The sequence below is a fragment of the Chelon labrosus genome, assembly GCF_963514085.1.
Source record: "Chelon labrosus genome assembly, chromosome: 2".
NCBI lineage: Eukaryota > Metazoa > Chordata > Actinopteri > Mugiliformes > Mugilidae > Chelon > Chelon labrosus.
The window spans coordinates 11,751,303-11,779,163 of record NC_140338.1 but is presented as its reverse complement, the minus strand read 5'-3'; the positions used below and the strand labels follow the sequence as shown (position 1 = coordinate 11,779,163).

The 27,861-nt window shown below is 45.6% G+C and overlaps 2 protein-coding genes across 2 annotated transcripts; one reads left to right on the top strand and one right to left on the bottom strand.

The window, feature by feature from the left end:
* The first annotated feature begins 38 nt into the window (after positions 1-38).
* Positions 39-16,845, top strand: polq (polymerase (DNA directed), theta). The gene is made up of 35 exons (XM_084563243.1): positions 39-353; positions 498-603; positions 679-1,139; positions 1,224-1,465; positions 1,704-1,880; positions 1,970-2,100; positions 2,209-2,365; positions 2,477-2,588; positions 2,668-2,869; positions 2,950-3,091; positions 3,415-3,561; positions 3,650-3,862; positions 3,990-4,132; positions 4,246-4,435; positions 4,644-4,786; positions 4,954-5,147; positions 5,899-6,023; positions 6,376-6,619; positions 6,917-8,456; positions 8,541-10,122; positions 10,734-10,874; positions 10,955-11,157; positions 12,005-12,212; positions 12,307-12,500; positions 12,614-12,742; positions 13,072-13,246; positions 13,340-13,463; positions 13,919-14,019; positions 14,114-14,196; positions 14,287-14,388; positions 14,482-14,593; positions 15,294-15,418; positions 15,534-15,669; positions 15,757-15,842; positions 15,950-16,845. Exons 1-35 carry the CDS (start codon positions 286-288, stop codon positions 16,061-16,063), a joined length of 8,352 nt encoding a protein of 2,783 aa, XP_084419369.1. The 5' UTR covers positions 39-285; the 3' UTR covers positions 16,064-16,845.
* Positions 16,846-16,848: 3 nt separating this feature from the next.
* Positions 16,849-27,454, bottom strand: uba6 (ubiquitin like modifier activating enzyme 6). The gene is made up of 32 exons (XM_084563256.1): positions 27,430-27,454; positions 26,813-26,903; positions 26,514-26,608; positions 26,371-26,399; positions 26,131-26,225; positions 25,880-25,991; positions 25,298-25,378; positions 25,025-25,147; positions 24,758-24,881; positions 24,507-24,610; positions 24,358-24,420; positions 24,018-24,094; positions 23,844-23,910; positions 23,572-23,715; positions 23,273-23,419; positions 23,104-23,184; positions 22,910-22,987; positions 22,399-22,580; positions 22,144-22,249; positions 21,933-22,022; positions 21,741-21,821; positions 21,532-21,660; positions 21,390-21,441; positions 21,217-21,280; positions 21,056-21,125; positions 20,902-20,973; positions 20,696-20,819; positions 20,377-20,570; positions 19,414-19,541; positions 19,141-19,228; positions 18,913-19,007; positions 16,849-18,813 (listed from the first exon to the last, which is right to left on the bottom strand). Exons 2-32 carry the CDS (start codon positions 26,851-26,853, stop codon positions 18,672-18,674), a joined length of 3,078 nt encoding a protein of 1,025 aa, XP_084419382.1. The 5' UTR covers positions 26,854-26,903; positions 27,430-27,454; the 3' UTR covers positions 16,849-18,671.
* Positions 27,455-27,861: the final 407 nt, after the last annotated feature.

Below are 27,861 nucleotides of genomic sequence, written 5' to 3'. Positions count from 1 at the left end.
GTTCAACTGCCTCGGAACGTTTGTAGGCGACACATTTATTCCGTCGGAATGTTTTGGTGAAACACCACAGTAACGCTACGGCGGTCTTTTTGATTTCGGATTTGTTTTGCACCGCCGAGCAGAAAGTTTACCAAAACAACCAAGTCGGCGGTGGCGCTTGTTTTAACATTAACGGATAAATGATGAATTAAGTTTATAATCATGTGTCAAGAGTTGCAATTGATGTCATGTTGATTAATACCCGCTTTCTCAGACGTTTGTCAAACCCAGTACTCCTGCTTCAGCATGAGCACCTCGGGTCCTGTGAGGAAGAAAAGCTACCTGGGACAGCACCAGATCAAAAAGAAAATAAGGTAAATTATGCGGTGTTCATGTTTATTCAGAACCAAAACGATCTCATTCTTCCTGTTGCCTGGAGACATCTTTCAATAACTAATCAATTTCTAAATATGAACGTCAGTCGTAGCTGTTATACGTATCCTGATCTTTACGCACAGCTTCCAAGCTCATGATGAGCCACCAGACAGAGACGCACAGTTGCAGAAAACCTGCCTGTCAGACAAAACAAACAGACCCCAGAACCTTAGCAGAGACAGCGGCATGGTGAGTTCATCAGCTTGTCATCATCGCTTTCATCTCCATACATCACACATTACATGTCTGATTTCCTCCTCTCAGGGTGGAGGAGCTCTGTCCGTGCTTGGGGAAACCACTTTAGCTCTTGATGAGGAGATGCTGCGGGTGCTGGATGCCGTCGATGCTGTAAAGCCTGTGGTCGACAACGTTTGTTCAACAGCATCAAACAAACACGCCCAGGAAGAACCAGCATCCTCAGCTGCTACTTCTCGGGGTTTTGTGCCGGCTGCACGCGATAAAAAGGGTGGTGACTCTGTGCAGCTCACAGAACGGGGGCCCGGTAGAGCTCCTAGCCCTCGGGAGGAAATCTGTGAGCGTCGAGGAGATTGTAATAGACCAGGATGGAGATCTGACTGCAAAGACCTTGCTCAGAAGCTTCTGTTCAGTGAGGACTCTGAGGAGGCGGCATCTGCTCAGAGGGGCACTGCAAACAACCATTTAAAGCCTACTTCTGCAGGTTTCAACGTTCTGCCTTGTCAAGAAAAAGCAGGCAATTCCAGCAAGTAAGTCTGAAACATGATTGTGCAGAATTTTAAATATGCATCTTAGAACATTTCACTGGTTACTCTCTGCTTTTTTTTTTGTAGGCAGAATCTTACACCCAGAAGAAAGAGCCCACCTCGTAGAAAAGACCGAAGCGGGTCAAGCGGTAACAGTGATCCACGTCCGGATGCGTCCAGGGACTACATCTTGTTCAGCCCCACGCGTCTCGCAGCGGCTACGAGGAAGGCCAAGCTCCAACGGTCATTACAGAATCAGTCTGCGTCTGTTCTCACGGTCCCCAGCGGCTTAGAGCTCAGCGCTCTCAACGACACTCTACCACAGCCAGGTGGAGTATTTCATCAGTTGCTACACAATAATTTAGAGTTAATAAAATAATACCCACCGTATCATTTGTAAACCATCACATATCGCATGTAAACTCCTTTAGTGATAATGCTTTGATTAAATTAGCCAGGGAAGGGCACGTTTGTTTGTACAGAAACACATGTCGCTGGTATAATTGCTGGAATTTGATTTTTCTTTCCCATGATCGTGAAAGTAAGTAACCCTGTGCTCTGCTGTAGGCATCGGCTTGTGTCTTCCGGTGGAGCAAGCCGAAAAGCTGCTGCTATCCAGCTGGGGTTTACCCAAACCTGTCCTGGAGCGCTACCAGAAACACAGAGTGACCCAGATGTTTGAGTGGCAGGCTCAGTGCCTCACAGTTGGACAGGTGCTGCAGGGAGGTAACCTGGTCTACTCCGGTAAGAAACGGAACATCTCCCCAACAAAGTGATTCGCAGAGTCAGACACCGTTGCCTCACATTAACTATTTTATGATAAAAATTTTCAGCTCCTACCAGTGCTGGGAAAACTCTGGTGTCAGAGCTGCTGATGCTGAAGCGTGTGTTGGAGACCAAAAGAAAAGCTCTCTTCATCTTGCCATTTGTGTCCGTGGCCAAAGAGAAGATGCACTACCTGCAGGTGAGGGAGAGGTGAACAGTAAAAATGTGTGCTTGGCTTTACGTAGAGTGTGTTGTTAGTGTATATATTGAAGTGTATAACCTAAAATGTATCTCTATAACCTCGCAGAGTGTATTTGAAGAAGCAGGGGTTCGTGTGGAGGGCTATATGGGCAGCACCTCGGCTGCAGGCGGGTTCAAAGCCCTGGATGTGGCTGTTTGCACCATAGAAAAAGCCAATTCTCTCATCAACCGGCTCATTGAAGAGGACAGTATGGATCTCCTAGGTAATGCATCTGTAATAATTGCACGTAGAGATGAAACAAATATTCAGTTGCCAGGAAATAAAAGTCAAAAAATGTGCAAACTGATTAAACTCCAAATCTTTGCTCTGCTAGGTATGGTGGTGGTCGATGAGTTACATATGGTTGGAGACTCTGGAAGAGGATACCTGCTGGAGTTGCTGTTGACTAAAATCCGCTACATTGCACAGAAGCACAACGCCACAGGGTCTGTGTCCATTTGTTTGTCTGAAATATTCTTGGTATATATGGAAAAAAAAAAAATTTGCTTATTACTCTTTCCTCAGGTCTCTGTCTGAAGGCGTGCAAATAATAGGTATGAGTGCCACTTTGCCAAACCTCTCGCTCCTGGCCAGCTGGTTAGGCGCAGAGCTTTACCAGACAGACTACAGGCCTGTACCCCTGCAGGAGCATCTCAAGGTGGGCTGCAACATCTACGACAAAAGCCTGTCTGTGGTACGGGAGTTCAACCCTGCACTCAACATTAAGGTAATTGAGTACGGTGCAGGGATGACTGATTCATGTCTACTTTCTCATAGACAGTAATCTGATTGTGTCCCCCCCCCCAGGGTGATGATGACCACATAGTGAGCTTGTGTTATGAGACGGTGAGAGAGGGCCACTCTGTGCTGCTGTTCTGCCCCTCGAAGATCTGGTGTGAGAAACTGGCCGACAGCATCGCTAGAGAGTTCTATAACCTCAGACGCGCTGGTACGTGCAATTTAAATATACACCGATCAGGCAAAACATTATGATCCTAATATTGTGTAGGTCTCTCTTGTGCCTCCAAAACAGTTGGGACTCATCAGAGAATGGATATGGGCCTTCTGAGGGTGTCCCGTGGTGTCTGGTACCAGAATGTTGTTAGTGGGGGGCTTTGGGTCCTATGGGTTGAGGGGAGGGGCCTCTGTGGATCATCCCACAGATACTTGATCAGTTTGGGATCTAGTGAATTTGGTGATTGCCTATGTTGTGATACTACCCACGCTGAACATACAGAATCTAAACTTTTAGATTGCGGTGTTTTTCTTCAGATCGTCAGGGTGAAGCTGAGCCTCAGCCGGTGCGTCTGGATCACGAGGGACTAGTGGATGTGATAGCCCAGCTCAGACGAACTCCGGTCGGTTTAGACCCCACCCTGCAGCGCACCGTGCCGTGGGGCGTGGCCTTTCACCATGCCGGTAAAGACATTCACCTAACTCTTCTAAAACTTAAAATAACTTTTTTTTTTGTGTGAGTATGCAAACACGATAAAGTCTGACTCCGCAGGTTTGACGTTTGATGAGCGTGACGTGTTGGAGGGAGCATTTCGCCAGGGAATGGTCAGAGTCCTGGCTGCCACCTCGACCCTTTCGTCAGGGGTTAATCTCCCAGCTCGCAGGGTCATCATTCGAACCCCGACTTTCAACGGCCGTTTGTTGGACCCGCTCACGTACAAACAGATGGCTGGACGAGCAGGGAGAAAAGGAGTGGACACGACGGGTAAGGAGGGACGAAGGGTGCCAAAAAAAGTGAGAAGTTGCTTTTATGATTGAGCTTGGTTTGCTTGAAAAATGATTTAGAAACAAATATTTTCTTTGATATCTTATCTTTGTTCTCTCTTCTTCAGGTGAGAGTGTGCTGGTGTGTAAGCCGGTGGAGCGTCAGAAAGGTATGAGTCTCCTCAAAGGTGATCTTCAGCCTATCAGCAGCTGCCTGGTGAGGAGGGAAGGCGAAGGCGTCACCACTAGCATGCTGCGCGCCATCCTAGAGGTAAGATCAACATCTGACCAAAATGGAAGTAACTGTTTAAAATAATTAGCTGCTTCAAGACATCTGTAACCATTTTCTTGCATTTTCTTCATTCAAATCATTCCGACTCTCAGATAATTGTTGGAGGTGTAGCCAGCACTCCACAGGATGTGAGATTGTATGCTTCGTGCTCACTTCTGGCCGCCAGCGTGAAAAGCGGCGTCGGACAGGAATCTAATGAAGGGACCAACAAAGGCGCTATTGAGGCCTGTGTTGAATGGCTGATGGAGAATGAATTCATTAGTATTCAGAAGGATGGACAAGGTAATGCCACGATTGTTGTACTGCTATCTTATTATCTGCCATCCTCTACTTAATATCACTGCTACACTATGAATAGACCTCCAACAACAGAATTAACCTCTAGTCACATCTGATATCTCACAAAATTGTGAATTCTGTTCCTTTTTTTGTGTGTAAATTCTTCTTTACATTATTTACTGTTAATCCTCTGATGTCTCTGCACATCCAGATGAGCGATACTGTCCAACCCAACTTGGTGCTGCCACCCTTTCTTCTTCTCTCTCTCCTCCTGAGGCTCTGGGAATATTTGCAGATCTCCAGCGGGCCATGAAGGGCTTCGTGCTGGAAAACGATTTGCACATTCTCTATCTGGTACGGATCTTGTTACATTATCATAAATTGACGAAAGACTTTCTACTGGCTGTGTACTCCCCCTTAATCCTGCTCATTTGAGCAAAAACATCTACTCCTAATACTCCTAACACACACCAGCCTTTCAAAGCGTATTGTTTTAAGTTCTGTGTCCAAATTCTGCTCAGATCACTCCGTTGTACGCAGAGTGGACGACCATAGACTGGTATCAGTTCTTCTGTCTGTGGGAGCAGCTGTCATCATCGATGAAGAGAGTAGCAGAGCTGGTTGGCATTCAGGAAGGCTTCCTCGCACGATCTGTCAGTGGCAAACTTGTTGCCAAGACAGAAAAGCAGCATAGACAGATGGCCATTCATAAAAGGTAAAGCACACACTTTATTTGCTCTATGTTGATTATACAAGCTATTCTGTATGTGTACAGCCCTCCTCATTTAACTTTTAACTTTTTAAATCACTGACAATGTAGTAGTAAACCAAGATGTTATATGTGTAAACATACAACGATCAGGCATAACATTAAAACCACTGAGAGGAGAAGTAAATAACATTCACCATCTTGTGACACATTCAGTGTTCTGCTGGGAAACTTTTGGACCTGGCATTCATATGGATGTTACTTAGACATGTAGCACCCACCTAGACCAGACCAGGCACCCCCACCCCATAGCAATGACACTCCTTGATGGCAGCAGCCATCCCCAGCAACCCTAACACACAAAAACACTTTAGGAACAACCTAAAAAAAAAACATGAAAAGCAGCACAAAGTGTCGACCTGGCCTCCAAATTCACTAGATTCCAAACTGATCAAGTATCTGTGGGATGCACTGGAACAAGCCTGATCTACAGAGGCCCCTCCCACAGGACCCTCCCATAGGACCCAAAGGCCATACACCACAGGACACCCTCAGATGGCCCATGTCCATTCTCTGATGAGTCACAACTGTTTCGGAGGCACAAGGGAGACCTACACAATATTAGGAAGGTGGTCATAATGTTATGCCTGATCGGCGTATAGCAACATCAAGCTAGAAAACATTTACTTAATTCTTTTGTTTAAATATGTAGTCGGATCTTTTGGGCTTTCACTTCTTCTCCTTTTTAATCTCTTAGGTTTTTCACCACTCTTGTGCTACATGATCTGGTGAATGAGGTGCCTTTGGGAACTGTTGCCTCCAAATACAACTGCAATCGTGGGCAGTTACAGTCTCTCCAGCAGTCTGCTTCCACATATGCCGGTATATATTTAATAACGTTGGCAAATTGGCTCCTGTGAATTTGGGTGCATGGTGTACGACGTCTGTGAGTCTTGCAGCAGAGCAAGCACGCTGAAGAATATACTGCAACTGAATGCTGCACAAGACTCTATATTAAGTTACAGTAACTCAGCTCTTAAGAGGCAGGATCACGTTTGACTTATAGAAAGGCAGACAGACTTAAATCCATTAGCTGATATTTCTCCTCCAACATACTTAAGGTATCCATCATTCATATGTGCCAGTTGCTCTTGCATCACGTTACTGTGCACGGTTTGTTGCTTAGATGTGCCTCAGATCAAGTTTTACTATTTTTTTTGTGCCATTCCCTCAGGTATGGTAACGGTGTTCTGCAAGCGTCTGGGCTGGCACAACATGGAGCTACTGCTGTCTCAGTACCAGACCAGGCTGAGCTTTGGAGTCCAGAGGGAGCTGATCGACCTGGTCAGGGTTTCCCTTCTGAATGCAACACGAGCCAGAGCGCTCTACGCCCAAGGACTCTGCACTGTCGCAGAACTGGCCAGGGCTACTGTGGATGACGTGGAGAAAGCCTTGCGGAATGCCGTCCCATTTAAGAGGTAGGTGGGTGTTTGTATTTGTTCCATTAAGATGTGAAATTACAGATATAACAAGGTTTCACTTAACATTTCTTTACTTCAGTAAAATCTTTTGCCTGTCAAGATGTTACCTGCCTTGTAGTCCCCATATAATATACATACTTTACCTCTGTGATGATGGGAATGGTTGACCAATCAACTCCCAAACTCGGTCAGAAGTACAGTATTGTACTGTATTGTGTTTTTCTTTTAAATAAATGTGAAACCAGAAATAGGTACAGTGTGTAAAGCCCATGTCGTACTGTTTGCCATCCTCAGCTCCAAGCGCGCGGTGGATGAGAGCGAAATGGAGGCAGCTGAGAGAAGAAACCTCCGCTGCGTCTGGGTCACCGGCGGACGGGCTCTAACAGAGCAGGAAGCGGCTGTTGAGATCGTGTCTGAGGCCCGGCTCCTTCTCCAAGAAGACCTGGCCAAGTTAGGAGTTCAGTGGGACCCGACGACGCTGCCTCCCGGGGCTCCTGGTGTGGACAGCCCGGATGATCCCCAGGGCGGAGATTCAGATTCCTCATCTGCCTCCAATCTGAGCTCACATGAAGCACGGACGGGAAACACTAAAGAGCAGATCAAGAGTGGGGTTACTGACAAGCCCGTCGAGAAAAACATGGCAGAAAGGAAAGATAAACAAGTAGGAGAAACCAGACAAGAGCAGGGTAAGAGCAAATCCGAAGTGATGAAATTACAGAACATGTTGGACGAGCCCAGGAAGGAAAACAAGACTGAACCAGAAATCAGGCAAACAGCCAATGAAATTCCAGCGGAAAGAGCCAAAAAAACACTGAAGCCAGAAACAAATAAATTGGAAGCAAATGACACAGAAAATCCAGATGAAATTAATAACAGAAAACAAGATGACACGGACTCAGAGCAAGAGTGCACAAAGCCAAAAGAAGAAGAAGACACAAGTAAAGAGACGGCCTCAGTCAGACCTGGGAGTCATCTTGTGAACAGGCCTCTCCCTGAAAGGAGCCTCACGCAGGAGTTGGCTGAGATCGTGTCAAGCCCCCAGCCTCTGCTGCTGCCCCGGCCTCAGCCCTCACCTTCTCCAGCGCCACTCCGACGCTTCAGAGCCCCAATATCCCGCGTGGAACAACGACGACAAACCGATTCCACAAGGGCAGCAAAAGATGATTTCACCACAGCCCTCACTGTCTCGCCTGTGCAGCCAGGTAGACTGAAGCATGCAAAAACCTTAAGCAAAGTCCTCCAGTCCATACAAACTGACAAAAGCCTACAAGACAATGTAGAGGCTGCACAGGAAATGCATTCAAAACACACACTGGTTCCTTCAGTCCAAAAATGCAGCACCCCAGGTCAGATGCATGTAGCTCCTGGTCCTGCACAAGAGCAAACCGCTCCTGGTGTTGCTGCGTGGACGAATGCGGACATGTTGGTCTCGCCCCTGTCTGTTTCTCCTGTCCCCGCACTCTCTCCTGAGGCCAAAAGAAGAAGAACAGACGCTGGAGAGGCGGATAAGTTTTCCTCTCCTGATCTGTACACGGGGGATAAGACAGATGAAGGCGCCGAGGGAGACGTCAAGATGGGAGAAGAGAGCTTCGGCGACAGCTTCGAGCTGGACAGTCAGACGGAAAGAATCATTGTTCAGCAGGCATACCAGCACAGAGGTGAGAGCGACGGAGGCGCGGTGGTAGGAACACAAAAGATAAGTGAGGAGGAAGAGCCGGTTGAAAACTCTCATGAGAGAAGAAACGAGCTGGAGGGCCCTGATTCAGCATCTCCCAGATTCAATATTTCTCTCACAGACAGCCAGATGGAGGTCATCCTTGACACCAGCCACCAGGTAAGTGACTGGAAACATCTATTATGTAATAACTGTGAATTTGAACTATTGTATAATCGGATAGCTTTGATCTTATTTCCACAGATTACCCCTGGCCCAGGCGGTTGTGACGATGCGGATAAAGACGAAGGTGCATTTGATGACCAGCCGCCGCTCGATGCTGATCAGGCCGCCTCTGACAGCTTTAACAGAAGCAGCAGCCTCCTGTTCGACAGCCTGTACGACAGCCCCCTGCTGGCGGGCCTGAGACCCCAACAGACCACCGACCAATCGGGCGAAGAAGAATCCGTCGGCCAGGAGGTCGGGGAAAAGTGCCCCCTTCCGTCGGCCCAGGAGAGACGACGCAGCGAGCTTCTCGTCAACCAGGAAGCGGAGGAGCAGGAGGCAGTCCAGTGGGGCGAGTCCTTCTTTAACCTGTCGGAGTGGGGCGACTCGCTGTTGGTCGGTGAGCACTTCCTGGAGAGGCGGAGCTTAATCAGACACACGGAGACAAATGATGAGGAGCAAGAGGTCAGCTGTCATCAAGTGCAGCAACCGAACACAGGCCAAGATTCACAGTCTAAACCCACTACAGCCACAGATGAGCATGACGGAGACAAAGCTAGTAATAATCAAAGCCATTCAGAAATAATTAATCGGCATAACAATGCACAAAAAGACCTTAAACCATGTGGGAGACAGGAAGAGAAGAAGAGAGATGAAGAGAAAGAAAAGGAAGAGGAAATGGATGTTTTATCGTCAGCTAATGCTGATTTTAAACGGCCACCTGCCCAAAATGCACCTCTGAGTGGTCTTTATTGCAGCCCTGAATTACAAGACATCTTTGACCGCTGGCCTAGTATGTCTGACCAGCCCTGGCAAAACACAGCCACTCAAACGCACACTACTGCTGCAACAACAGCAGGTGCTTCGGTGATAAAACAGTCATCGATACAAGTGGGAAGAAAAACAGGAATGTCACAGAAACCTGCTGTTGGTGGGAGAGATTTGCAAAAAGAACAGCCCACAAGACTTGACGGTGAGCCTGTAACGGATAGACCCAGCTCTGCCGGTGACCTCATTCCCCCAACTCAGGAAACGCCACCTGTCACACCGAGAGTGAAACTGACCACCTCATCCGTCCAGTCCCCTCTCAGTGCTCAGCGGATTAACCAATCAGCTTCCTCAAGCCGTTTTCAAGAGAAATCAGTCGCGAAAAAATGTCAGAAATCTCTCCCAGTAAGCAATAATCACCTGGCAGCGGTTGTTTCAGCCCCCAATAATAAACAGCTGAAATCTATTCCTGATCACCATCCAAAAGCGCTACCTGAACCCATGAAGAAATCTGCTCCACGCTCAAGTTTGAGAACCAAACTCTTGCAGCCCACCAATCAGAACCTCAGCCCAGACCGTGCGTCTCCTCCCTCCCCCGAGCCGAAGCCCGTCTCTGATACAGAATCGCCCGTGACTCATGAAGGTTTCACTCTTCAACTGTCCCAGGACGCATCCCTCTGTTCTAGCAACTCGGGCGCCTTCTCCATCATAGACGTGGCAAGTGACAGGCGCCTCTTTGAAACTTTCATTAAAGAGTGGAAGACGAAGGAGCGGTACTCTCTGGCCCTGGCCTGTGAAAAGAGGGAGCACAGACAGCAACCTGAGTGGGAAATAGGAGGGAAACATAAGAGAGGTGAGCTTGTACATACACTGATTAGGCATAACATTATGACCACTGACAGGTGAAGTAAAGAACAGTGACCGTCTTGGATCTGGCATTCATGTGGATGTTACTTAGACATGTAGCACCCACCCAGACCAGACCAGGCACCCCCACCCCATAGCAATGACACTCCTTGATGGCAGCAGCCATCCCCAGCAGGATGCAGCCTGACACAGACACACACACAAAAACGGTTTAGGAACAACTAAAACATGAAGAACAGCGCAAGGTGTTGACCTGGCCTCCAAATTCACTAGATCCCAAACTGATCAAGTATCAGTGGGACGATCCACAGAGGCCCCTCCCCTCAACCCATAGGACCCAGAGGCCCTCCACTAACAATATCCTGTTACCAGACACCACAGGACACACTCAGAAGGCCCATGTCCATTCTCAAGTTGTGTCCAGTCCCAACTGTTTTGGAAACACAAGGGAGACCTACACAATATTAGGAAGGTGGTCATAATGTTATGCTTTATGTAGGATTAACTTACAGTAAAGCATTCACCTTAAGACTGACATCCAATGCCTTGACAACTATAAATATCCTGTGTCCTCATCGTTGCATATTTTCTGTGCAGCGTCAGCAGCTCATAAGAAGCTCAACACGTCTGATGGTTTCCCAGTGAGGGACAGTGAAGGACTTGTGTTGATTGGACTGTCTGTCTGCTGGGGAGCAAGAGATGCATACTATATATCTCTGCAGCAAGAGCAGAGCAAAGGTACCGACACGCCCACCGATGCACAAACTCATTCTGTGAAGGTGTTTCGTCGGTTCATTCATTAGTCCGTTGCTCCTCAGGTCTGAGCTCCAGCCTGGCTCCTCCGCCACTGGATGGTGATTTGCCAGTAAGTGAGAGGCTGGATAAGGTGAGGGCCTGTCTGAGCAGACAGCCGGCTGGTCATGAAGCACCGGTGGTGGTCGTGTATGACATCGTCCAGGTGTACAAGACGCTGGTGCTGAGCTGTGGCATCAGCTTGGAGGGAAATTGTGAAGACCCAAAGGTGAGAAAAACACTTACCTGCGATTTCCATGCACACGTAGACAGGTGGATTCTGGTTATTATACTTAGGTTGGATTGTTTGGTGTTATGCTTTCGGGTTGTCCATACTCACGGCATATATCCCGTTCTCGGTGGATCACGCATATCTCATATCTCAGAAACGTCCTCCAACATCAAGTTGTACGTCTTTGTGACATAACAAAATATGTTTTTTGGCCATGAGCCAGATTCAACCACAATTTCACACAAATGTCACATAGAACAAAATGATGATCGGGACATTTTATATCCCAAAGGTCAAAGGTTATTTGCATGGTGGCATTATGTTGACATTAGGTATGATAGGCATACCTGTTCTTGGCAGCATTTGAGGCTGTTAACACGCCCTTTGGATTTCAGTATGGAGTGTGTTTCAACTGATACAGAGGAAAAAATACGTAAGCAACTTGTTAGTCATGCAACCAATCAAAGCCATTTTGTTGTCAACAAATCCAGCTCCACGGCGCTCAGATGACCTGTACGACTTTGTCGCTGTTACTCTTCTATCAATCTCCATATAAAGCCCAAAAGATGTGATTAGTCCGACAGGCAGGAAGTTTGAGCTGGCTTTAGACTAACATGATTTTATTGAATTCTTTCAAATAATAACCTACATCAAATAACTACAGACATTATGAGTCTGGACAGACCAACGTAAACCGCTACTTGACTGGTTCTAATTCTTTTATTAAAGCTATAATCACATACAAATTCTGTACATTGCTATTTCTAATATGTGCAAAATACATAATTAGGCTACAAACCTTTGTTTCATAAAACGTAATAATGCAACTAAGCGTCTGCCGTAGGTTGCATGCTGGCTGGTGGACCCTGGCGCCGAGGAGAGGACGCTAACCAACATGGTGACCGTCTACTGTCCTGAAGAATTACCTCTGCTGGACGGACTTGGCAACGCGCATTCGTACTGTCCTCGTGTCAGGGCAGCGACCCAGAGTGTGCTCATACACGCCGTCATTAACCACCTCACAGGACTGCTCGAGAAAGATGGCACATTAGGTATGAAAAAAAATAAATAAATAAAGCTCACTCTCTATAAGACCTGTGGTGAAAATTGAACATAGTTTTAACATTATTGTTCATATTTGTTCAGATGCATTCAGGACCATAGAGATGCCTTCACAGGTTAGTTTGGCCTTGCTGGAACTGAACGGAGTTGGCTTCAGCGTTGAGGAGTGTGAAAGACAAAAGCACGTAATGCAAGCCAAACTCTCAGCGCTGGAGTCTGAAGCTTACAGCCTGGCAGGACACGGCTTCTCCCTCACCAGCGTCGACGACATAGCGCAGGTCTGACGCTTCTCTATCCCAAGCTATGTTTGGGAATCAAACTGCAGATCTGACCATCACCAATGTCGCAACCAAAACATAGTAAGGATTACCAAACTTATGTGTCGGTGTAGGTGCTGTTCTTCGAGCTCCACCTGCCTCCGAATGGTGACGTGGGTGGATCGAAAAACAAGAAGACTCTGGGCTACGCCAGGAGAGGCGCTGGCAGGGTGCGACTCGGAAAGCAGTTCAGCACCACCAAGGTGAAGCCATTTTGCATTATATAGAGTCTTTGATGCTGCCATGTAATGCCATTAATGTATTTATAATAATTTATTATTTGGGAAAAGACGTGGCCACTGTGTCCGTGCCATGGAAATTCTCCTTGTATGTAGACAGAAGAATCCACAGACCCTATAGAAAAATTGGACGTATTTTGATGAAAGGGAGGTGCTGGGGCAGAGCGATGGGTGGATCTGACTTAGAAAAATAGGGCCAGACATATTAATCAAGGCATGCCCCCACACACACCTCTCTTTGAGGTAACGTCTACCTAATTTCCTACATTTACGATGCTCACTTCTCACATCAGGACGTTCTGGAGAAGCTTCGCCCCCTGCACCCGTTACCGGGGGTGATTCTGGAGTGGAGGCGGATCACTAACGCCTTGACGAAAGTGGTGTTCCCGCTGCAGAGGGAGAAACGGTATCACCCTGCGCTGGAGATGGACAGAATACACCCCATCGCCCAGACGCACACAGCCACAGGTAAAACACACAAAGACTTCACCTCTTGCTGTTGTGCGTATAATCTTAGCTGAACTAAATATAAAGCATTTATTTTAATTTTTTTTTTTTTAGGTAGAGTGAGCTTCACTGAGCCCAACATACAGAACGTCCCCAAAGACTTTGACATTTACATGCCCACGGTGGTGGGTGAGAGCCCACCGTCACAAAATGGCCGTAACAGGACCACCAAACCAGGGTAGGTCGAAACTAAGCTGCTGCTAGAGGTCATTACTGTTTACTGGGTCTAACTGGATATAATGCACAAGGCTAATATGACAAAACCAGATTTCATTCATGCAGTGTGCACGTCTGCCTGTATATGGAGGAAACGATACACTTCATTTGTCTTATTCTAGTGTCTGCGACGTCTTCCATGGCAGTATTAATTACACTCTGTATACCAGGTTATTTTTATAGTGACAAGATTTATATGTGTGCAACAGGAAAAGTAACAACCCTGTAGATTAACACCTCCGACAGTGTCTTGACATGCTTTAAAGTGAATTCAGTTTTTAAAAAAAAGTAATATTACACACAATATACACATGAAAAAGGTAGTAAATAATGCACTGACCACTTTAAAGAGCTGAGGTAAATAAAAATGGCTCAGAGTTATGTGGTGACATGGGTTGCTTTTCTTACTTCCTGCAGAAAGAGGAGACGATCCGCGGCTCCCTCAGTGACAACAGGACCTGCAGAACAGGGCCCGGCCTTTTCTGTCAGCATGAGACATGCTTTCGTTCCCTTTTCAGGTTTACTGTGACGCCGTTATAGATGTTTTGCTTTCACAGTCACCTTCTCTGCCCGTAGCTTTGTCTCAAGTTGTGCCTTGTCTGTCTGAACTAGGTGGAATGATATTAGCAGCTGATTACTCCCAGCTGGAGCTGAGAGTGTTGGCTCATCTGTCAAAGGATCAGCGCCTCCTGCAGGTTAGAGGCAATACGAGAAGACTCAATGCTGTTAATTAATTAAGTAATTAAAAAAACAAACTGATATGGTTGACACTGTGCGTGCACAAGGTGCTGAACGGAGGAGCGGACGTGTTTCGCTGCATCGCCGCTGAGTGGAAAAGCATCGATCCCGAATCTGTGAAGGACGACCTCAGACAACAGGCAAAACAGGTACAACTCGGCAGGAGAGAAAAGAAAAAGCATGGACGTGCATGGATTGTTACCTCACCTGCGTGCACACGTGTGCCGTCTTTGTGTTTTCAGATTTGCTACGGCATCATCTATGGCATGGGAGCAAAGTCTCTGGGGGAGCAGATGGGAGTGGAGGAGAACGATGCGGCCTGCTACATCGAGAGTTTCAAAGCCAGATATAAAGGTATGCACTGGGTGGGCTCTGATCCCCACATCTGAATCACCCGTGAGTAGTTTCATGAATCATATTACCAGACATTTCCACAGTGACCTTTAAGTCTGGAAGCTTAGGAGGGTTTGTCAGCGCTCATCTGTGTCTCAAGAAATTGAAACTGAGGGGCCTCTGTGGATCATCCCACAGATACTTGATCAGTTTGGGATCTAGTGAATTTGGAGGCCAGGTCAACACCTTAGTTGTTCTTGAACAGTTTTTGTGTGTGTGCCACTCCTGCTGCCATCAAGGAGTGTCATTGCTATGGGGTGGGGGTGTCTGGTCTGGTCTAGGTGGGTGCTACATGTCTAAGTAACATCCACACGAATGAATGCCAGGTCCAAAAGTTTCCCAGCAGAACACTGAGTTGTCACAAGATGGTCAATGTTATTTAGTTCTCCTGTCTCCTGTTGTGGCTGATCGGTGTACATACATTAAATGTATAGAAGTGTCTCCATCTACATCTGAATTGATGTGCTGCAGTAAACCATGAATTGTGGGATGTGCCTATCTTATAACTGAACTTTTAGGCAATATTAAACTACTTACGGCGTAACTCGAATGCGCACATAAGTGCTCAGGAGCCTTGAAATACTGATGTAGCCAATTAAAAGCATCAAGTTACTTATAAATTACCACTCTGACATAGTTACGTCCATGTCCTACGCTGCAGGTATCAGTGCTTTTCTCAAACAGACTGTGAAGAACTGTTTTAAGGACGGCTATGTTGAGACGCTGAAGGGCCGCAGGAGATATCTACCTGGAATCACCAGCCCCAACGCACACATCAAAGCTCACGTAAGCGTGCCTGTATTTAAGATCTATGTTTTATGCAAGAATTCATAAAGGTTTGGGGGGTGACATTAAAAAAAAACCAAAAAAAAACATGCATCTTTCTCCCTCACTCTCTCAGGCAGAGCGCCAAGCCGTGAACACAACTGTACAGGGTTCGGCGGCTGACATTGTTAAACTCGCCACCGTGAACATCCAGAGGCAGCTACGTAGAACCTATCCCGCGGCGCCACTGTCTCACCAGCACGCTCACTCAGGTGACTCAAACGTCTTTTCATTTTGTACCACGCGCAGACAGGAGATGACCAGTGTCTCTAAATTAATCTCGTCTTTAATCATGTCAGGCCGTAAGCAGCGCAGAGGAGCTTACTTTGTCCTGCAGCTGCATGATGAGCTCATCTACGAAACCACAGAGGAAGACCTCATACAGGTACGTCGGTTCATGGGTATTTTGGTAAATGTGCTTGTTAGAATGATGCCGAGTATACTGAATTTATAAGCGCGTGTCTGGCACATCCCAACTTCTCCTTCTGTCAGGTTGCACAGATCGTGAAGAGGGAGATGGAGTCAGCGGTGAAGCTCTACGTGAAGCTGAAGGCCAAAGTCAAAGTGGGACCAAGCTGGGGGAACCTGCAGGACCTAGATATATGACGTGAATGTTTTAATGTTTGATACTGGACTCTAATACAATGCATTGTAATATACATCAATCAGGCATAACATTATGACCACCTTCCTATTATTGTGTAGGTCTCTCTTGTGCCTACAAAACGGTTGTGACTCATAAGAGAATGGACTTCTGAGGGTGTCCTGTGGTGTCTGGCAACAGAATGTTGTTAGTGGGGGCCTTTGGGTCCTATGGGTTGAGGGGAGGGGCCTCTGTGGATCATCCCATAGATACTTGATCAGTTTGGGATCTAGTGAATGTGGAGGCCAGGTCAACACCTTGTGCTGTTCTTGATGTTTTTTTTGAGTTGTTCCTAAAGCGTGTGTGTATCTGTGTCAGGCTGCATCCTGCTGGGGGTGGCTGCTGCCATCAAGGAGTGTCATTGCTATGGGGTGGGGGTGTCTGGTCTGGTCTAGGTGGGTGCTACATGTCTAAGTAACATCCACATGAATGCCAGGTCCAAAGGTTTCCCAACAAAACATTGTATTGTCACAAGGGATCAATGTTATTTACTTCTCCTGTCTGTGGTCATAATGTTATGCCTGATCGGTATATGTAGGTACTATAATTTGCACTAAAATTATTTTTTTATTCACTACATTGACAGTAATGAAATGCTACAATGCTCTATGAAATCTAAATGAACTATTGAATTATTTATTATTCTATTTTCTAATTATCTGTAACACAAATGATGAATGAATGTTTGTTAAAAAATACACTTTTATTGACCAACAGCCCAGTGCTGGTATTATACATATATGTTTATATCTGATGTAATAAACTGAAAAGATGTCATCTCTACTGGATGGAGGGATGTTTGTGATGATTATAAAACAGGAGACTCAGCCGTTGTCATCTTGAAGACATCCTGAAATCTCATTTTATTTTATTGGACCATTGGTTGAGCCGTCCGTCACGATAACATACATCATTATTGTCACCCTTTAATACTGTTCCGTTTTACAGTTATGGAATTCATCGCACAAGAAGCAACATCCGCCACCTCCGTTAACGGGCAGAGAAATGAGCGAAAGCCGAGGTGGAATTCTGTGTGACTCAAGTCTCGACTGTTTGTCTTCGGGCCAGAAGTTTATTCAAGACACATGATAACTTTGTCTTCAGCTTGATCTCGATACAAAGTTTGATTCCATTCAAAACCACATTGCCATTATTGCCAATATAAGACAAGTCTATTTCATAGATCCTTATAATAACCTTTATCTGAGCTAAATAAAAGGGCGATTTATACTTTTTTATGATTTTTGTTCATCGTTGATAAACAGTTAACCAGTGCACCATGACTCAACAGAGCTCGTCAACACAGGCTCAGTTTGACACAAAACAAAAAAGAAAAAGGAGTAACAAGTAAATAAATACATGTCACAGACAAACATCCATAAGCGAATACAACACAAATCATGGACAGCAAAGATAATTATTTTTTTTTTCCATTTAAAACAAATGCATTTTTTTTTATGTTTTTTTTTTTTTAAAACAGGAGTGTGATCCCAGAAGTTGGTGCATATGTTTCATGTCTGTCAAAATAAGGCTTCTCTATGTGTGAAACAGTCACTGAATGCATGCCAGCACATGATCTGATGAAGAACGTATCGTTTGTGTTAACCGATTCCAGTCACTACCTAGGTACTGAGCAGGGCGGGTGAGAGTAGAAGCTACAATTAGGTGGCTGTACCCACGTTGCTAAGCGCACCACACGTCGGCTCGGTCGTGTCACGCACGTCATCCGACTGGAGAGCGATGCGGCGGCGTAAAGACGCAGCCGGCGTGTGCCGCCCTTAAATGAGCGATATCCATCCTCTGTGATATGAACATGTTTTCATGAGGCAGTCAAAGTGATCGGAGAAGAACAATCGTCTGCAGACACAATGATAATCAGTATCTTTGGTGGTTTTGCCATCGTCCACTGACCTGCTGCATCTTTATGTTATACAAGAAATATTGGCTTGACCGGTTTCTATAAGGGGACGTGGGCAAACAACCGGCAAATTCTGTGGCTGACAACATAGTCAGTGGCTGACAAGACGACTCAGAGGAAGAAGATGTGATGCCTACCAAGTGCTAATCTTTATTGTGCCAACAGCACTACTCAACCCCCCCTTAGGAGCCTAGCAGAGTTAAAACAGAAGTGAATAGAAGGGGGCTGTACGTTGGAGGATGCAGCTTTCTGTAAACATAGCTTTTAGTCAGACTCACTGCCACAAAAAAAATAAAATAAAGATTATTAATCAATTAAGGCATTGGCACAGGCAGAGCTGTGCATTTCACCAGAGTAGAAAACAGAACAGAGAAAATATATGTACACAGGTACAATTATAAGTGCTACTCAAGCAGCCTTGTGTTCCACTGGCTAGATCTGAGGCAAGAGAAACTGGGGCCCGTGGCCGCGGTCTCTCTTGCTCCACGGAGTACAGAGGGGGCTCGTGCTGGGGCCAGGAGCTTTGCCCTTCGTCGGATATCATCCCAAGGGAAAACTCTTGGCCCTGGCCTCGGTTATTGGGTTATAACAATTTTACATGAAAGACGGGGAATAAGGACACAGGAGGTTTGAGTGCGACATCCGGGAAGGTGTCAGGGAGTCCCTCCGTCGGGGCTGAAGTAGTACCTGACGGGGGGGCCGGGGAGGTCCTCGTCTCCGTCTGCCTCTGGAGCGAATGATACGGTGAGGTCCACGTAGCGGCGGTCCACGGATGGCTTGATCAGTTTCTGCATTCTGTGGAGAGTCGGAGGCGAGCGAGTTAAACGCACGTGTTCAGTTTAGGTGAAGGAAGGAGATAATTTCATGTTGAGAAGTTCGGAGTAAAGCACTTACGTCAGTTTGAGTCTCTTAGAGTGTCCAGGCATCACAGGCACATAGAGCATCTTTACACCGTGGACAACCATAGTCGGTTCAATTCCATACTTTTCCTAAACAAAAAGCACAACAAATAATACATTATTTTACAAATAAACACTGTAAACATCTAAGGCAGCATAAAATCATGTGGGAACTGCATCTGGTTTATTAAGACAACAACAAAAGTGGACAAATGTTTCTCACCCTCACTGCATTTATGAAGTCAGAGAGAGTGAAGTCTTCATGGCCAAAAATAGTCCAGCAGTCCCAGATGGTGAAGTAGATGTTGTTTCTGGGAAAAAAGCCACGGAGACGTCACTATGTACTATACTGACTTGAGATAACAATAATAACGAAACATTGCATCTTAAAAATGAAAGTGGTGGTGCGTCTCAGTGCACAGAAGTCAAAACTTTCCCACCATGTTTCATGAACTCATCACCAGAATGACATGAGAAACTGTAGAAACCCTCCTACCTGATGAGTGTCCGTTTAACCTCGGCCGGCTCCGTGAACACCACTACGGGAATGGCCAGGTTAAAGAAGCAGTTTTTGAAAGATTCAAATCCGTGACCTCCAACCACCTTGATCAGCTCCAGAGCCACCTGGGTACATTAAAATACATTCATACTGAACGACGTGACGGTAAACTTTAATTTAAACCAACACTTGTGGAGTGGGAAACCAAACACTGATGATCAGATCGTTAGCTGCGCGGTGTAATGCGGGAAATTCCCAATCTAAATGTATAAATTAAAGCCACAACTGTCTGAAACTCACTGATCAGCCACAGCATTAAAACCACTGACAGTTGAAGTCAATGATGATCTCTTTACAATGTACAACGTTCTCCTGGCAAACCTTTGGTCCTGTCATTCATGTGGATGTTACTTAGATATGTACCACCCACCTAAAAGCTACGACACTCCCCAACAGCCATCTCCAGCACAACTATATGGCTCTTCACACCACAAAACGGCTCTAAAAACAGGAAACAGCCCCTCTAAATTCCCCAGATTCCAAACTGATGAAATATTTTGAGAACTGGGATACGCTGAAATAAGCCCGATCCTCAAAGGTACCTCCCCTCAACCTATCGGACCTAAAGACTCCCACTAGAAACATCCCAGTGCCGGCGGACACCATAGGACAAGCTCACAAAGCCCAAGTCCTTTCCTCTATGAGTCAGAACAGTTTTGGGGCATCAAAGGAGACCCGGCGCAACATTTCTATTATGGTTCTAATATTGGCTGATCTGTGTACACACAGCAGGCTTCAAAACACGAGTCGCCAGCTACACCAATACTACATACAAAACCGATAAATGCAAAAATATAAATCACTTCTGAAGAATAGGCTGAAATTAAATGATCTTTGAAGGACAAGAACAACATGTAGATATGAGTCACAGCAAGGGATGTGTTGCACGATCGTTCTCACCAGTCCAGCAACAGCCGCCGTTGCTGTGGCGATGGCTGGGATGATCTTGCCGGCGATGCGCTTGGTCTTAAATCTGTCGGCCGGCTCGATGGAGTACATCGTGGCTCTGAGAGCAGACGCCGACGTGATGAAGTCCATGTGGCCGTTGCTGTCGTCGTCCTTCTCAAACTGAAGGGGGCTCATCTGTAAGCACTCTGCAGAGTGTGTGGAGGAACAGCGTTACCGCTAGCTATTACAAACGGGGCAGTTTTATTTTAACCACTTAATAGGGTGGGAAATGAAAGAGTGGATTGGATATAATAATTGATTGTTTGCATACCTGGTGTGACCCTGTCAGTACCAATGGCCTGCTCGAGCTGTGCGATAGCCTCCCTCTCCTCTTCACTGCTTAGAGGCATCTTCGCGTGATCGGGCTTCTTTGCCGTCTCATCTGTCACTATATTCTGACAATCCACGAGAAAGGAGATTAGGGATCATTTTTAACACTCTAAGCAAATCAAAGCCCAGATCAACTGAGAGGCTTACTTTCTCCAAGGGCCTGTACTCGGGAATCTTGACCTCTGACAGGATCCTGGTCACCGCCTCTTCAGAGATATCCTGATATACGGAAAAAGCCCCATCAGTCAGTGATTAAGTGTGTGTGTGTTTGAGAGCGTGTTCCCTAGTGAAAGCAGCCTACCTTTTCTGAGTAAGGGATGTTGTAAATCCCTGCGAAGAGGCGGGCAGTGCTGACAATGAAACTGAAGTGTCTGACGGGAAGAGAGGAGAGTTTGTTGAGCTTGGATTTGGATAAACGTGGCACAAGAGAGGCTCAAATGGGAATATAAAAAAAATACTCACAAAGAGTCTTTCAAGTCAAACTCAATAGGTGTTGGCGGTCTTTTTGGGGACTGCCAAAACAAACCTAAAGAAGAGGAGAAAGCTTTTACCACACATCTTTTCTTTGGGTTGATTTATACTGTAGTTAGGTATATTATTATAAAATTACTTGCACGTGATTATTAAAAACTTACTTCCATCTTTTAACCTTGTGTCCAGGGGGAAAGAGTGCAACAGTTGAAGGGCCTGGATAAAAAAACCCACAACATGAATATCATATCAATGCACATTTGTGAAGCTTGCAACACATATAAGCATAGTATTACTGCCAGTTACCTTTCTTTTGAAATACTTGTCAAATTTCAGACGGGCGACAGTGATGCACTGCTCCCACTGACTCGGCCGTCTGCTCAGCAGCTTAATGACCTGGAACGACCCCTCCAGGCTTTCCCCCGTCTGCATCCTCTACACAAATACACAGAATGTGTCTTTTAAAAACGATTTTCTCACCGAGTGGTTTACTGCACATTTAGCACAAGTCTTACCTGCAGCACCACCTCAGCAGAGGGGTGGGTCTGCCAGAATGAGTTGTACATGGAGGGCTTGTGGACGAAGGCGTTCTCAAACTAGACAACCAGAGGAAAAGAAATTAGGAGGCACGCTGACAGCTGAAAGCTAAAATTATGAATTAAATGCAACATGGAAAAAGAACGGAGTTGGGATTTAAGCTTTCAGACCTTGTCTCTGGCCCACTGGATGGTGTGCTCTATGACAGAGGGGAAAGACTTAAGGGTGCAGAACGGGATCTCCTCCTCAGGGGGGTCCCTCTGGGAGGAAAGGGGAAAGCTGTTTTAGCACAATGAGGGAACTGCAACAATTCAAGAATTTAACGAACATACTGGAGAGAAAAAAACATGGCCATCATGTTAGACTCTTCCACAGACTCACATGGCTATTGTAGGACTCTGTCAAGTTTGGCACAATGATCTCAGTGTGTCCTTTAGTTCCCATGGTGCCAGAGTCCAGAAGCGGTCTTTGATTGGATACGCACCGGCTAAAAATTACATAAATAAATTGATGAAAAACTTTTTCCAACTCCTAGATACACATCATAACCAAGTTAATAATTAGGAAAAGTGTGTTGGTTAAACTATGGTGAGTTGATTAATTATTGAATATCTTAGAAAGCATGTTTTTATCAACCTGTCCACGTATCGCCGGGCCTCCACGTTGTCCAGAGCAGTGACCACGAGGTTCAGAGAGGAGTAGAAGGAGTCGCTGTAGATGCTCTCAGTAGCTGGACACACCTTGTTGAGGTGAGCATCCACCCGCAGGTCTGGGTTGATATCACAAGTGGCCTCTGCCGCCGTGGTACTTTTCGGTTTCTGAGACAGAGAGAGAAACAAGAAGGACGGTGAGTATGCTGATTGGAATCAATACGTAAACTAAACCAGGGGTGTCAAACATACGGCCCGGGGGCCAAAACGAGCCCGCCAGAGGGTCCAGTCTGGCCCGCAAAAATTACATTGATTTATTATTCTTAAGAAATTTCCGGTTGTTCATAAAATGTTTTGTAAGACGATAGTTCATTAAATGTAGACATGTGGCCCCTGAACTAGAACGAGTTTGACACCCCTGAACTAAACTATCATCATAATGCAAAGGGTGCAGAAGTAGAAAAGGAGGATGAGGGAGTGGGTGAGTATCAATTCACCTGTATATGATGTGGCCTGAAGAGAAACTGCCTGTTGAGGTTTGACTTTTCTATGAGGTCTGGATCCGTTATACACACCTGAGAAACGACACAGCAAATTTCAGTGAGCTCATGTCACACAGAGATGAAACGTACAGAACATAAATAACGACAACCAGTCAAACAAAGAAAACAAGCAAGGAGGGAATGCCCACCTCTCCTGAGCTCTTGGCCAATCCCACCCCAAGCAGGGCGAAGTTTTTTAGCATCTCGCAGCCTATGGCACCGCAGCCAACCTAGAAGAAAGAATTTACTTAGATATGACCTTTAGCAACATCCAATAGAATCTTTTAAAATGCTGGAAAAAAAAAATATTCAGATTACCATAAAGACCCTGAGCTTGTGCAGTTCGAGACACATCGGTTCACCGATGCAAGCTCGTAATCCATCGTATCGATCTCCTCTTGGGAAGAACTCCTCAGCAGAAAGAGACTGAAGTGGTCTGACTACCTCAATGGCATCAAGATACAACTAAAAATGTGTGAGAGAGAATGAATGAGATCAAATTTACGCTTAAACATAAAAGACTGAGGCAAAAATGCTTGCAAGTAAGCTCCATAACCAGCGGTAAGAACAATGTCAACCCAGAAGTGGTGGTCCACATTTTAAATTTAGTAACCTACCCACTGCTGCAGCGGTGCAAACTTCCCTGTGATAGCTTTAAGAGCTTCCTGACTGGCTAGACCTCCTATAGCTGCTGCTAAAGGAGGAAGAGTTCCCCTCGCCGTCCTCGACAGGCAGCGCACCAACTCGGTGTTCACAGGAGCCTGGGAGGAAAGGAAAAGAATGAGTGACGTTAAGAAAGTCAATCATCTGAGCATAAAGGGTTATGTATCTGTCTGTAGCTTCAAGGTGATGGAATAAAACATGAGAGGAGGAAAAAAAAAAAACTGACTTTATTTTTAAGAGTTGCATTGACTTCCTCGGTTAGCTTGAGTAGAGCCTCGGCGTCCTGTAAACACCTGAGGACACGAGAGGAAATGTTGTTCAATATCCTGAGGTACTGTTGGAGTACAGAAAGCAGAGCAGCAGATTGAACAGGACGATTATCAGCGGAAATTTTGTTTACCCAATGTTGGGAAGTCTACTATGCTGCTCCTGGAAGGTGTCAAGTGCTAACATGGCTGCATGGATCTGTAGTGGAGCCTGATGGGTAGATTTAAACAGAAATGCAATGAACTGCTTGGTTAATCTCAAACAAATACAATCAGGTATTCATGAACTATATAAATAACACATAGTATCTGGTTTAACCAGTTTTAAAAGGCTGCTTGTTAAACATCTCCGTACAGACTCCAAGAAACAAGGTGAAAGTAATGGTGTTACAAGCAGCGTCTTTGACCATAGCGAGGTTCTGCAAAGAGAGTCCATTGTGGACTGCTGCTTCACAGCTTTCTCTAAACTCTCACCTCTGGTTTGCTGAAGTCTGGAGTCAGGACTTGGGGATCACACAACTGTCGCTCTATTGTTTCCTGAAACACGTAAGTGGATATAAATGTAAGGGCAGTTTATTTTTTTCGAAAATGTGATATTTCTGTTTTTGTTTTTTTAAACTTACAAATCTGTATGTCTTTGGGGTTTTCACCAGGACAAAGAAACCTCCGTGTGCATATGGTTGAAGCTGGGATGTGTCTCCTATAGCAAAACTGTGCGGGGAAAGGACTGAAACACAACACACACATAAATATGAAGAATTAGATTAAATTAGGTGAAATTATACACAAAAAAATTCTCCAAATCTGTATGTTACACTTTACAAACAAAAAACTAATGTACTGAAATCTGTCATCTGCAGTGTAGACCCAGTACCTGAAACCTGTCGTGCAGTGCCGTTGAGCTCAACCATGCCGCCGACCTCTCTGAACACAACACTCTGGCCGGTCTGTAAGCCATGGGGTTGGTTGTCCATGCACGTCACCACCGCGGGATTGTCCTAAAGAAGAAACAGTTTGAAGGTGAAGAAAACATATTAGAACTGAGCAAATATCCGGGAAGTCCGGCTTCCTACACGCACACGAATGTAGCAAAGAACGCAATGTAGAGAGTGAGTGAAGTTTCTGGGAGTGGAAAGACTACCTGAGTGATACTTTGGATGAAAATCTCCTTGGGCTCCTCTCCCGTGGGGTCGGACACCTCGAACTCGTCTCCAAAATCACAAAACACCCGCACACAGATGCCGTGTGCATCACAGCTGATGAACTGATGTGACGAAAGGTGGCACAGTTTGGTTAATGTACAGACAAAAATTTTGGTTAATATTTGACCATTTGTGTGTACCACACTGGGAAGGCACGGTTTAGCCCATGCTCTGTTTTTAATGTATAATCACTGCAGAGACTGTGGACTTACTCTGATGGGGGGTTGTTGTGAGTGGCAGAACTCATTTACTCTCTTCTGTAGGCTCAGTCTGGCCTCGGTCAAAATCACACACTGCAGGAAAAGAGCAGAGCAACCCGTTACCTCTGCAGCGTAGAGAACACTGACTTCAACTCAAATCAATCAACATCCAAGTGAAACCGAGCCAGTATTTTAATGGTTCCATCAATAAAAAAAGGAAACAAGTAATGCAGACGCACAACAGGCCAGCCAGTGGCGAGATACATCATCCCTGAAGGTTTTATTAAATCACAACAGATTGCTTAGTTTCAAGACCTCTCAAATTTCGAATCTTAAGTATAACATGTCTACAGACTGAGGGAAACGCAGTGTTTACCCCAACAAAAACATTTGGACAGTAACAACCGTGAAGCAGATTTTACACTGTGATATCTAGCTCCCATTGCAAGGCTATCCACATCCACTGTTTTGGAGCCATGCTACTAGTCTTAACTTTCTATCATCAGGGGGACTGCTGGATAACTATTTCACTGATAATCCAGGAGTAACTCATTAAGCGAACCATGAGTTTGATTCCGAAAAGCAACGACTTACCTGATACTTTCTGAGAAAACTGAGATCAGAGTTGTCATCCAGAGCAGAGGAGGACATGTCGACGTGGACATACGGGTTCAGCTCTGCGACCCGAGGGCACACCGCCTCCACCCTGCAGAATCAACACAAGCGTGTGGGTAAAGCAGGCGTAAGAAATAACAATAAGGGGGATACAGAACGCGTGCATTTATGCGTGCATCGCAGGACAAGAGCGTGAGGCGGATCGGTGCAGCCGTGGCGTGCGTCGTTACCTCCTCCTCTGGCTCAAAACATCCTCTTTGCGAATAAAGAAGTTGGAGCCGAGATCCCAGGTCTCGCACTGCTTCGTGTCGTGAAGAGTGACAGCCTGTGCACGCACAGAGCACAAATGGTCACAGAAACCGTATGTACACTAACTAAACGTTACGTCTATATGAAATCTGATTCTAAACTAACTGCAAATGACACACTGGTGCTTTTATACAGTCATAATATTCAGAAAGAGCGCCTACCTTCACACCAGCCAACACGATATTCTTTGCTGTGAAACCAAGAGTCACATTGCTTAGCGACAAATTACACTTGCCTGGACAAATCATACGAATACTACTGTGTTAAATATTACACGGTGCAAAGGATGCGCTTGTTTGCCTACCGATCTCAACTCCCAGTCCTCCCATCCCACTGAGGAATACTGAGGACTGGGCCATCTGGTGCATAGCACTGTCTCCGAGGACATATCGCTGGCGGCTGGAGGGAGAGACGAGAGAGAGGAAGATGAAGTGTGAGGGAATGTGTCAGAGAGATCAAAGAAGGAAATTGAGATGCAATACTACTACTAATAGCTGCACTGGTTGGCGCACAGTGCTGTCATTTCCTGCCACACGCTGCTGCCGTGGGTTTAAACTGAAACCACTGTGCGTGCTGTGATGTGCAGCCAAAAGGTGAACTTGCCTGTAAAGGGAGTCGTCAATCTCCATCAAGTCTGCAGCCATGCTGGGAGGGGAAGGGGGAAGTTCAGCTGTCTCAGAGAAAACGACTCAACCTATTAAAAAAAAAAAATAAAAAATAAAAACGCAGACACCGTCAAAAGGTATAAAACGTTTATAGGGGAGCGCTAATGATCTAAAAACCAACGCCCAGTTGTAAGTTAGCTAGTAATGCTAACTAACTGTTAATGCCAGCTAACTCTATATGTCAGCAGTGTTGTTGACCTGACAACCGTCGCCCGCGCGACAAGGTAGAAAAGTCCGCGTTGAAAAGATTGAGTCACTTCTAACGGTCAAATATTTTATCATTTAACGTAGCTACCCCTGCAACGCTAGAAGATTTTATGAAGCTGCTGGAGAAACCTCAGCGTTAGCAAGTACAGCTAGCTAGTGCCACTACTGCCTGGTGCCGGTGGCGAAGACACTTGCCCTAAACTCGTTAAAAGTGATGTCACATACGTTAGGCTACAAACAACTGCCCAGATTAGATGGCTTATCTGGGTATTATAATCTCTATCGCTCAATATGAAGAAAACGTTGCTAAAATTGTGAAATACAGGCAAAAATGTCGTACGTAGCTACCTGTCAGTATGCACGACGAGCTTTAGCGAATGAATGGCTGTGACTGGTTAAAAACTTGGAGTAGTTCCGGGTTACCGCCGGTCACATGACCGGAGTCATCCAATCATTTCACGTTATTATTTTTAGGACTACATTTGTGGATAAATTCAATTTATTTTGTTGCTGTGTTATAAAATAGCCCTCCTACAGGGTCAATTGCATTTTCAGAATATTTTAAAGACACTCATACTCCCCAAACATACCTACAGTTTATAGTATTTTTATTAATAATTATGTATTACAGAATTTATCAAGGGAAAACACAAAGGTGTACGACAACTGAATCACTGTACACATTACTGACATTGCTAGAGGTTTATCCTTGTAAAAATAACACAGAAAAGAGTGCCTGACTGTCTGAACTTTCTACGTGATGATTTGTTTAGTGGCCTG

What these genes read in the sequence shown, in the direction of transcription:
- polq (XM_084563243.1), top strand. Translation starts at nt 286, where the DNA reads ATGAGCACCTCGGGTCCTGTGAGGAAGAAAAGCTACCTGGGACAGCAC. An exon ending in CTATAACCTCAGACGCGCTG is followed by an intron (nt 3,092 to 3,414) that starts GTACGTGCAATT and finishes GTTTTTCTTCAG; the next exon opens with ATCGTCAGGGTGAAGCTGAG. An exon ending in TGCTGCGCGCCATCCTAGAG is followed by an intron (nt 4,133 to 4,245) that starts GTAAGATCAACA and finishes TCCGACTCTCAG; the next exon opens with ATAATTGTTGGAGGTGTAGC.
- uba6 (XM_084563256.1), bottom strand. Translation starts at nt 26,853, where the DNA reads ATGGCTGCAGACTTGATGGAGATTGACGACTCCCTTTACAG. An exon ending in GTTTTCTCAGAAAGTATCAG is followed by an intron (nt 25,379 to 25,879) that starts GTAAGTCGTTGC and finishes CTTTTCCTGCAG; the next exon opens with TGTGTGATTTTGACCGAGGC. An exon ending in CAGAGTCCTACAATAGCCAT is followed by an intron (nt 22,023 to 22,143) that starts GTGAGTCTGTGG and finishes CTTTCCTCCCAG; the next exon opens with AGGGACCCCCCTGAGGAGGA.